Source organism: Plasmodium sp. gorilla clade G2 (assembly GCF_900097015.1).
Source record: "Plasmodium sp. gorilla clade G2 genome assembly, chromosome: 6".
Lineage (NCBI taxonomy): Eukaryota > Apicomplexa > Aconoidasida > Haemosporida > Plasmodiidae > Plasmodium > Plasmodium adleri (nom. inval.).
Genome location: NC_041698.1, coordinates 872,375 through 884,874, shown reverse-complemented (window position 1 = coordinate 884,874; position 12,500 = coordinate 872,375). Strand labels below are relative to the sequence as shown.

Genomic DNA, 12,500 nt, shown 5'->3' with positions numbered 1-12,500 from the left:
GACTTTATTTGGACCACTATTTTCTGATGTATTTGTAATTTTTTTAATATCATAATCTACATTTACTTCTTCTACCATCCTTTTTCTTGAATTGCTAGATTCCTTTTTTGACTTTGGAGTATTTGAAAGGAAGGTTTCTTGTTGCTGTGTATTATCTTTTTTAAATAAAAATTGTTTATTTTTATTTTTGCTATCTAACATATAATTTTTGTTATCTTCTTTTTTATTATTATCATGTTGCATATTTTTTTTGTTCATTAAATTGGTACTTGCGCATAAATTTAATAATTTTTTTTCAAGATCTTCACATTTAATATTTTTATCAATATTGAATATATCAAGATTAAAATCGTTAATTGAGTATCCTGAGTTTGTATTCATATTTTCAATTTGCTCATTACTTTTAAGAAGATGAACAATATCTTTATTAGTATTACTTAAATTACCTTTGTTTGTATACAATTTAAAATTACCATTCTTATCGAATGCACCATTTTTAAAAATTTCTTTAGCAAATCGGAGGCTATTCTCCTGAGCAGTAATATTATGCTGATTATTATTATTATTACTATTATTATTATTATTATTCATATTATTTTTTGAGTTACTATTTGCTCTAGAATTAACATAATTTAATTCTTTTAATTTTTCCTTTATACTATTTTTATCTAACTGTGATGAATTTTTTAAAGAATTCTTCATTTTATTTAGATAATTTTGTATAATTGATTTTTCAAATTCATCATCTTTTAATTTTTTATTTTTATCAAAGGGAGGATTTGATGATGAAACAAGATTAAAAATATTATTATTACCTGTAGTTATACCTCTAAGAAAATCTTCTGCAGTCGTAGCATTTTCTAAAAAGGAATTATTAGGATTATTTTTATTATTTTTATTTTTTGTATTACTACTACTTTTTGTGTTACTACTACTTTTTGTGTTACTACTATTTTTTGTATTACTACTAGTTTTATTAATATTTTTATTATTACTACTACTTTTTTTATTTTTATTATTATTATTATTACCGTTATTAATTAAATTACTTTTGGTTACTCTTAAAAATTCTTTTGCCTTATTCAAAAAATCTTCATTAAATGAATCTCTTATAAAATTTGCATTGTGTGTATCTTTTATTAACTTTTCATGAAATGGATTAATAAGTAAATTTAATTTTTTTAAATCTTTATCATCCTTTTTTTTGGATGAACTATTATTACTTTTATTATTATTATTATTTTCATCATCATTATTATTATCATCATTACCTTTTTTTTTTTTAACCTTTTTAATATTTTTTACTACACATTTTTTTCTTTTTCCACTTATAGTAGATAATTCATCATTTAATTTTTCTTTCATTTCATCTGTTAAATCACTTCTTATTTCTATAATATCTTTTGTATCTGAATAATCCGAATTTATAGTTAAAGATTGATTTGATAAGAAATGTGTCAATTTTGCCTTTAAGCTCATACTGGTCATATTATTTTTTTTATTATCATCATCATTTTTTGAATAAACTTTTTTATTTTCTTTTTCTTTTTCTTTTTTTATTATTTTTTTTTTATCAGCTATTAATATATCCCATTTCATTGAACGTATACAATCTTCTAATATATCATCAGCTTTATCTTGATAATTACTATATAAACTTTTAAATTTAAAAACAGACATATTTTTATATTCTTCTTCGGTATGTTCTTCTTTTATTTTTTTCTTATTTAATAAATTAATTAATTCTTTTAATTTCTCTCTCTTCTCATCATATTCTTTTTTTTCTTCTTCAGTTAATTTATCACAATGTTTTCTGAAATGAGCTAATTTACCTAATTGAACTGTACCACATTTAGAACAAACAGCTCTTAAAAATTTTCTCGTTTTATTTTTAGAAGTATTATCATTATTATTATTCTGTGGACTATCTTTATCATTATTATTATGGTTATTATTCATATTATTATCATTCATATTATTTTCAGGTGTATCCTTATCAAATCTCATACTTCCATCAGATAATAATGTTGTACCAACACCTTTCATTTTATCTTTACTTCCACTTAAATTATAATCTTGATCATCATTCTTGTTATATTCTGTTCCTTTTTTAGACATATTTTTATTACTACATGGTGAATTTTCTTTATTTTCATTAAAATAATAACTATTATTATTATTATTATTATTGTTGCTACTATCTGTTGATGTATTTTTTATATTTAACATTGCACCTGCATTAGACTTACTATTACTATTCATTGTTGATGTGATCATTATATCTTTTTTTATTCCATCATTTCTAGAAGGTGTTGTAGAACCCTCATTTTGCTCACACTTGGCACTTCCCTTATGGGGACTACTCATTTTATTGGCATCTAACATATTAGTAATATTTTTAACATCATTGCTATCATCTGCTACCTTGTCTTGAAAATTTACATGTGACAAACATGAATCATTCTTTCCTTCACTTACTCGTTTTTCAAACCCATCTCTTCCCATTTGACTAAAAGATGTATTAGACATATAATAGGATTTGTCTAACTCAGGAGGATAACAACATTTACCAGGATATTTATAATTAGCATGACATGGTAATTTACAATTTTCACACAATACTAATAATTTGCTTGGTAATTTTGTATGTAAAAATGTTGTAGATTTTTTTTTATTCGTCTCTTTATTATTACTGTTATCTTCTACAATACCTTTTTGTTTTAACATTTTTGCATGTTCAATTCTATTAACTAATTCTTTTACAAAATTATTAGGGAATACATTTTCATATGCTTTTCTTAATTGATCTTCATATTGTTGATCTAAAGCATCAATTCTTTTCCTATTTTCTATAATAAATTTATCTCTTTCTAATTGTTGTGCTCTTTTTCTTTTCTTAGCTTCTAATTCTTCTTGTTTACTATCATGTAATTGACTTCTTAATTCTTTCTGTAGTTGTTTTTCATTTTCTCTTTCTTCTTTGGTCATCTTTCTTCTCTTCTTCTGTTCTTCTACTGCTTTACATTTAGAACATAAAAAGCATACCCAGTTTTGTGGTGTAAAATTAACTCCCCTTTGTCTTAAATTGTGATAGTATTCTTCACCTACATAATATCTTACATAATCAGGAGGAAAGCAATTATAACAAAAACTTGTGGGACAAGTAGCACAATGAATTAATAAATTACCACACTGTGATGACTTACGAAAGCATAAACAACATTCATGCCAACTACATGTCCATGTTTTCTTTACATTTTCATCTTTTATTCCTTCACATAATTTATGATATGTTTTAGGACATCTGAAACAATTAATCATATCACCATAATCTATTTCAATATCATTACCATTCCTATCCTTAACAACAGCTTTATGATTCTTAGTATTATTACATATAAAACATCTATATTCATGTTTGATTTGTTTCACTTCTTGTTTTCTTCCCCAATATTCAGGAGTATATAATATTTGTGGTTTCTTTCTTTCTCTCACCGATCTCCATAAAGAAATATCATTATTATTATTATTATTGTTGGTGTTGTTATTTTGGTTGTTGCTTGAACCAAATTGGCCATTTATCATTTCACCACTTCCTCCAGTTCCATCATGCATATTATTATTATTATTATTATTATTATTTCGTGTTTCTAATTCTTCTGCTTCATCCATCATAACTTCATCAATATCTATACCATTATCATCATCATTGTTATTATATTTACCATCAACACTATTATCATCATCTTCCTCATCATCATTCTTACTAACCAATATATCGTCGTCATCATCTTTTTTATTAATTTCCTCTTCTATTGCACATTTTTCCTCTCTTTCTAAATCTACACCATTTATTATAGGTAATTTTTGACGACCCCTCTCAATAAAAAATTCTAAAGGAAAATTATTTGTACTTTCAACATCCATATTTTGTATAGCTGCTTTACCATGTAACATTAATTTTCTTATTTCATCAGATGATAATTTTTCTTCAAAATTATCTAACATATCTTCATCATCTTGAGTCTGTACAACCAATTTATCTAATTTCAATTTTTGTTCTCTTCTAAATGCCATTCTTTCTTCAACAGTCCATTCTGTCATTAACTTCCAGACATTTACTTCTCTCTTTTGACCTATACGATGAGCTCTATCTATAGCTTGTAAATCTATAAATGGATTCCAATCCTCATCATACATTATAACATGATTTGCTGCTGTTAAATTAATACCCAAACCACCTGCTCTAGTACTTATTAAATATATAAAATATATACTATCACTTAAATTAAATTCTCTTATATCTAATTCTCTAATTAATTTATTTGTTGAACCATCTAATCTCATATATTTCCAACATCTATATTTACAATATTCTTCTAATTCATCTAAAACTAATTGAAATTGGGTAAATATTAATACTTTATGCATTTTTGCTTCACCTAACTTTTCACCACTCTCATCATTATCATTGATTTCATTTTTTATATTAACAACAACTTTTTTTTCATCTGTTTGTAATTTTATATCTGTTATATTATTATTATTATTATCTATATTTAATTGTGTACTGTTTTTATGGGTTATCATATCTTCCTCTTCATCCTCTTCTCCCTCTTCCTTTATATAACCATCATGCTTTTCTTTTTCTTCTCTCTTTAACATATCAAAATCATCCAGTTTGTTATCTCCTTTATCAGTAACACCTACAGTTGAATCTTCATTTATTTTATCTGTATTGTTTGACATTTCCATTTTTTCGCTCTTTAAAAATTCTTTTATATTATTATTTATTTTGGAACTATCATGAAGATTGAAAATGTTATCATCATTCTGATCTTCATTTATATTATTATTATTATTATCATTATCACTACCATTGTTATCATTTTTAGAAACATTTTTGTTATCATCACTATTATTATCTTCACTTTTATTGTCGTCATTTGAATTTTCATCATCATCGTCATCATCAGATATGACCTTTTTCTTCTTATCCTTTCTTTTATTATAATAATTCACCTCATCGTCTTCATCATTTTCATCATCTTCATTATCGTCATCTTCATTATCATCATCATCATTATAATCATCACCTTCATCATCATCACTATTATTATTCTTTTTATTATCAGATATTAATCGAGAACGTCCCTTATGTTTTATGTTACTATTATTCTTCACATATTCTTGAACCTTATCATATATACATCTCTTTTTCTTATAAGGACAATCATTATCGACAGGAACTGGATGCATAAAACTTTTTAACATGTCCTCCTTTTCAGATGTAGGTTTTAAATCAAATCTTCCCTTATTATATATTTCCATAAATAAGGGACTATTTTCTAATGCTTCAATTTTTTTGAATTTTCCAGAATGTTCTCTTTTTTTTTTTTGTGAATTATTTTGTTCTTGTAATTTATGATAATTATAAGCAGCAACTTCTTTTTTATGTTTTTCAAAACTTGATGCATAATTTTTAACATATTTACAATTTTCATAATGTAATTGACATAATAATTTATCAATAAAAATTAACTTGGATGAAGATTCTATATGTTCTTCACCTGATATATTTTTTAATTTTATGGCATCATTTTTTACTTGTTCTTTTATATCTTCACTTTCTTCTTCAAAAAATGCAAATAATTTTTCCATTTGAGATGGTCTACTTACTATACCTTTTGGATGTCCACATATAATTCTCATTTTTATAACTAAACCTAATAATTTCTTTACACTAACTTTTTCTTCAACCATAGATCTTATATCTAATAATCTTTTATACCAATGTGCAGATAAACTACCTAATGGTAACCACACATCATGAAATATTTTTTTTGGAAGTGTAATGGCTTGTTCTTTTAAACGTCTCAACATAATTTTATCTAATAAACAACGTATTGATTTTAAATCTTCTTCTTTTATAGCTGATTTTAGATCTATATTTCCAATATTTACATTTACCTTGGATGAATTATTACCTGTATTACCACCACCACCATCATCATCATCATTATTATTATTATTTTTTTCATCTTTTGCATTATTATTATTATTATTATTTTTGTTTTTATTATTTTGTGATGCATTCATAAATGCTTGTTCTATTATTTCTGAATTTTTAAATATATCAGGAAACATAAAATTTATTAATGTAAATAATTCTGCTGAATTATTTTGAAGTGGTGTTCCTGTTAATAATAATCTCATATTTCCTACTACTCTATCCATTGAATGTCTGATTGCACCACTTTGGTTTTTAATTCTATGTGCCTCATCTAATACTATACATTGCCATTTAGGTATAGTTTCTACAAAAAATTCTTCTTCATTTTTGACTGTTTCGTAGGTAGTTACATATAAATCATATAATCCTTTCTCAGCTAGTCGATCTTCTTTTGCATGTGTTCTTTCATTTTTAGAACCACATATTTTAATACAGGTCAAATGTGGTGTAAATCTATGAATTTCTCTTAACCAATTTCCTACTGTTGATAAAGGTACGACAATTAAATGAGGACCATCTATTTTATTACATTTTAAATATGATAAAAAACATAATGTTTGAATAGTTTTTCCTAATCCCATTTCATCTGCTAATATTGCACCTCCTGTTAGAAATGATTTTAATAACCATTCTACTCCATCTTCTTGATGTGGTTTTAATTGAACATTATCTACAAGTGGTCTTCTTTCAATTTTTCTTCCATTTGGATAATAAACACTTAAGAAAACGGATTCTATAAATTTACATGCATTTTGATGAGCTTCATCTTCTAAAGAAGAAATAAATTCATTGAATTCTTTAGAATCCATATCTACATCTTTTTTTGAATTATATTTATCACTATCATATTTATTAGATTTTTTATTATTATTATTATTATAAGTATTACTACTACTACTACTACTTTTTGTATTGAAATAATCATTTTTAAAAGTTTTAGTTAAATTAGAGAATACACGTGGATTTACAAATGGTTGTAAATCTTTACGATGTGCTAATAAAAACCGATTACGATATTTTATTATTTTAGATCTCCAGAAACCTAATTCTCTTTGTCTTTTTTTCATAATTTCTTGTATTTCATTTTTTGTCCACCTTTTATGTCCTTGATTTAATAAAGGATCTTCATTCTTACAACAAGGACATTCCCACTGATCAGAAATATTATCAAAATCTAAATCTGGTAAACATGTTGGATGAAATGAATTCGGACAAAAATCACAACCTAATAATTTACCAGGTCTTTGACACACATAACAAGTTGATGAATTTACATGTTCTCCATTCATATTATCAAGTACAAAACCTTTTCTCATTCTTCTTACATCTAAATTTTTATGATCATCTGGTTTACATATAGGACAATACCATTTTTCGGATTCTGGTTCTGCTGCTAAACCTAAACAACTAACATGGTAACTATTTGGACATCCATCACATAATAATAAAATCATATTTGATGATTTCTCACGACATATTTTACATCGATCTTCATTCTCTGGTATATCATCATCTTCATTTATACATTGATAACATACATAATTCTTTATGTCTTTTAATTGATCATTATCCATTAAACCTTCCGCTTGTAAACATTCTCTATGAAACTTTTTCTTACATTGTTTACACTGAATACATTCATCACCCTCTTCGAAATTTTCACGACATAACGTACACCATGTTTTTCTTATTCTCATCTTAACAAACAAACAAAGTGGAAAAATATATATATAATTATATATATAAATATATATATATATATTATAATATATTAATATATATATATATATATATACATACATATGTACATATACATATATATCCACTTTATTACATATATATATATATATATATATATTATTGTCAAAAAAAAAATAATAAAATGAATAAATATATATGTGTTTTTTTTTTTTTCCCCCCTTTTTTTAAAAAAAAATATATATATTATATATATATATAAATTTATTCTTTACATATTATATAATATTTAAAAAAAAAAAAAAAATACTCACATAATATTTAAGTATTATATATATATATATATATATATTATACTAAATTTATAATAAAATAATAATAAATATAATACTTATATATAATATTATATATAATATATTTATAATATTAAAAAAAAATAATAAAAATATAATAATAATAAAAAAAAAAAAAAAAACTTTATGAAATGATTTTTATGAAATAATATTATATTGTATAAATAAATATATATAACATAAAAGCAAAATATAATAAAATAAAAAATATGTATTAATACAAAAATGGATTATATATATATATAAATATATATATATATATAATTATATCAATATACTTATTTTTTAAATTAAAAAAAACAAGTAATTTATTATTGTATAGTTTTTTAGTTCACTCTTTATTTTATTTTTATTTTATTTTTTTTTTTTTTGTGACTTTATCCTTAAAACTTATATATATGAATATATATATTATATACATTTACATTATTTAAATATATATAATATTAAAATATAAGAAAAAAATAGTTTCAAAAGGTTTATTTTATAAATGATAAATATTTATATATATATGTAAATATAATATATATATATAAATAATAATATAATGTAAAAATAATAATTTTCTATTTTAAGTGAAAATAAGTATTTAATGAACTTTTTTATAAATTTCCCCAAAAAAAAAATAAAAAAAAAAAAAATTAAAATATAAAAATATAATATAATATAATATAATAAAAAAAAAAAAAAAAGAAAGAAAAAAGAAAATAATATATTTTTTAAAAATATACATTTTATACTATTATTATTGTGATATGTATAATTTGTTTGTTCAAAAATAAAAATATATATTTTGATATAAAAAAACTATTATAAAAAATTATAAAATGTATATATACATATTTTTTTTTCATGGATTATATTACATATATATATTAATGTATATATATATATATATATATATATATATATATATATATATATATATGTATATTGATATATATATGCATATATTATATTACATATATATAAAATATACATATAAAAAAATGAATATATTTTTTACATATATATATATATATATTAATTTTTTCTTCTTTTACATATTAATAATATATATATAATAATTATATTATAAAGATATTTATAAAATTTATATTATATTTATTTAAATATATTGTCAATATTTTAGTATTTAAAAAAAAAAAAAGAAAAAAGAAAAGATTCATCTACATGCATTCTGGTTTATATAATTTTTTTATTTATATTATTTTAAATAAATATATATATGTATATTATAATATTTATACAAATAAATAAATTATATTATATATATTAATATTACAGAGTAAATATGATATTTATTTTATTGTAACGTTTTCTAATATATATATAAGTTAAAATATATATATTCTTAAAATTTCTTTCTTCTTATTATCGATCATTAATAATATATATATATATATATAATATATAATGGATGGCATATAATAAAATTTATATTATACAAAAATAAATAAAAAAGTACATTTATATTTATATATATATATATATATGAAACATATAATATAATGAAAACATTTACAAAATAATAAATAGAAAAAAAAATTATCAAATACAAGAGAATACATAAACACAAATATATTTATTCTATATATAAATATATATATTTGTAGATATTAAAAAAAAAAGAAATTTAAAATATATATAATTATATATATATATTTTATTAAACACATTTTTTTTTTTTTTTTTTTTCGCTTTATAATAACATAATCAAAGATATAATATATATATAAATACCGTTATAAAAAAAAACTAATTAAAGAAAGGGGACTACATAAATAGGGGGTGGATATAAAAATAAATAATAAATTGATTTAAACACATATATATATTTATATTTACATATATGTATATATATATATATTTTTTTTTTTTAATATATTTATATTATACATATATATATTTTTATAAAAAAAAAAAATTACATAATTTTAATAAATTTACATTCAATAATATACACAATTTTAAATACTTAACATTAATATGTTTAACAAAGGCATATAAATATTAATAATTAAAAAAAAAAAAAAAAAAAAAAGGAAATCAAAGGAAAGGAAACTAAAATACACTTTTATAATATATATATTATTAAATAAACATGAAAAAAAATATATTTTAACAATATAAATATATATAATAAAAAAAAAAAAAAACTTAAATCAATGAAATCTAAAAAAAAAAAAAAAATAAATTATCTACACTTGTGTGCGTCATATAATTTTTGCAGTAGAAACATATTTATATAAAATAATAAAATAAAATATAATAAATTAAGCATATAATAAATATATATTTATATATGTATGTTACTAAATGCATCAAAAATTTTTTAAAAAGGAAAAAAAAAAATATATATATATATATAATATTTATAGGTATCTATTTACCTTTTAACTTATAATATTAGTAACAGTTATTTTTTTAAGGGGTATAAATATATAAACATGAAGTTAAAAAAAATAAGAAAATATATAGATATATTTCCTACATAAATATATATATATATATATATATATATATATATATATATATATATTTATAATTACATTCCTAATATGGATAATTACATGATATAATAAATAAAATTCAATTTTTACTATGTGTACAAAAAAAAAAAAAAAAAAAAAAAAAAAACTTAATCACACTATCATTACTTTTTAAAAAAAATATCTCTCCATCTCTTTATCATTCAGAATATACTTAATGATAAATATATGTGTGAAACTATATTAATATATATATATACCTACTACTATATACACTTATTTCTTTAGGTCTTAATTTTCTTTAGTTTTCTTTATAAATAACATACTTTTACAAGTATCATTAGTTTACACATTTAAGCTTGTTAATTTAATAATACATATTAATAATGTAAATTTATATATATATTATTAACATATATATGATGTATCTTTTTTTTTTTTTTTTTTTTTTAAATATTCCTTCTTTATTATATAGTTTAGAAAGAAATGTGTCAAAAATAATGATTATACATAATTTATTTTTACACAATATAAAATATATAATAATTATTATTATTATATTATATTAGGTATATGAAAAAATATATTTTTTTTCTTTTATTTATTTTATCTTTTTCTTTACTTTTATTTTTGTATATTTTTCCAAATTGTCGTCCTCTTTTTTTTTCTTTTTTTTTTTTTTTTTTTTTTTTTCATTTAATTATGAAATTTAAAAGATAAAGACTGCACTTTAAGCACACAAAAATATTATTTTATTTCACATATATCCTAAAAATAAATAAATAAAACATAATCTTGTATACATTAAATATATTATATATATATATTGTGTGTATATTTTATAAATAATATTATTATTTCTATTTTTCTTTTATAATAATTCATGTACATCTAGATAAATACACATCGTATTTTTTCTTAAGATAATACATGTGCATCTAAAAAAATACGTGGTATATTTTTTTTTTCTTTGTCTTATTTTTAGAAAATTATGAAAATATTCAATACGCTATATAAATATATATATGTATATATATATATTAAATATGGTTAAATAAGGTAAGTGTCTAAAATGATATATATATACAAAATGTATACAAGAAAAGATAAGAAAAATAGGAACATATTATTCTTTCCTGATCCTGATATCTACATATATATATATGTATATATTACATTACATATATGGTATTCTTTTTAAAATGTATCGTTTTATTTATTTATTTATTGATATATAGAGGGTTGCGTATTTTATATATTAAGAAAAAGAAATATATTATTTTGTCAAATAATTCCTATTCATACGGATATTTTATTTTATCATACAAATAAAAAATATATTTTTTGGTATAATTTTAAAACCACATATAATATTTTTCATGTATTCTTAAGATTACCTCATAGTATGTTTGTCTCAACTATGAAGAGATAATATGAGTAACTAATATATATATATTTTTTATGATATGTCTTGTCCATTTTAATGGAATAAATATAAAATGAAAAAGTTAATATATATATATATATATATATATATATATATTTGCAATGTTGCTAAGATATAGCCAAAAAAAAAAAATATTTGTGAACACTCGAATTTTAAATATTTCTATTTTTCTCCTTGGAGAATAATATATTATAGAAATATTAATTATATTGAAAAGTTAAATAAAAATAAAAAGAAACAAATGCACATAAAAATGTAAATAAATTTTTAACATATGAATTAAGAGACATTAAGCATATAACAATATAACCTTCTTATTAAAAAAAAAAAAAAAAAAAAAAAAAAAAAAAAAAGTTCCATGGTAATATATATATATATATATATATGAAAACCATGCTTCTCTTAATATAAAAAATTATTTATACCCACAAAAAAAATTATTACATTGTAAATATATATATATATTTATATATTTATGTTTTAATTAAGCTGTTGGG

At 20.0% G+C, this 12,500-nt stretch overlaps 2 protein-coding genes across 2 annotated transcripts in view; both read right to left on the bottom strand.

Moving 5' to 3' along the window:
• The window catches only part of PADL01_0622700 (SNF2 helicase, putative), a gene marked incomplete at both ends in the record, with an annotated part of 8,157 nt that extends 447 nt beyond the window's left edge, over positions 1-7,710 (bottom strand). Inside the window, one exon of the mRNA XM_028680964.1 lies at positions 1-7,710. This exon is cut by the window's left edge and continues 447 nt beyond it. Coding sequence (XP_028537389.1) covers positions 1-7,710 — 7,710 coding nt within the window.
• Positions 7,711-12,483: 4,773 nt separating this feature from the next.
• Positions 12,484-12,500, bottom strand: part of PADL01_0622600 (anaphase promoting complex subunit, putative) — a gene marked incomplete at both ends in the record, with an annotated part of 270 nt that continues 253 nt past the window's right edge. Inside the window, one exon of the mRNA XM_028680963.1 lies at positions 12,484-12,500. This exon is cut by the window's right edge and continues 253 nt beyond it. Coding sequence (XP_028537388.1) covers positions 12,484-12,500 — 17 coding nt within the window.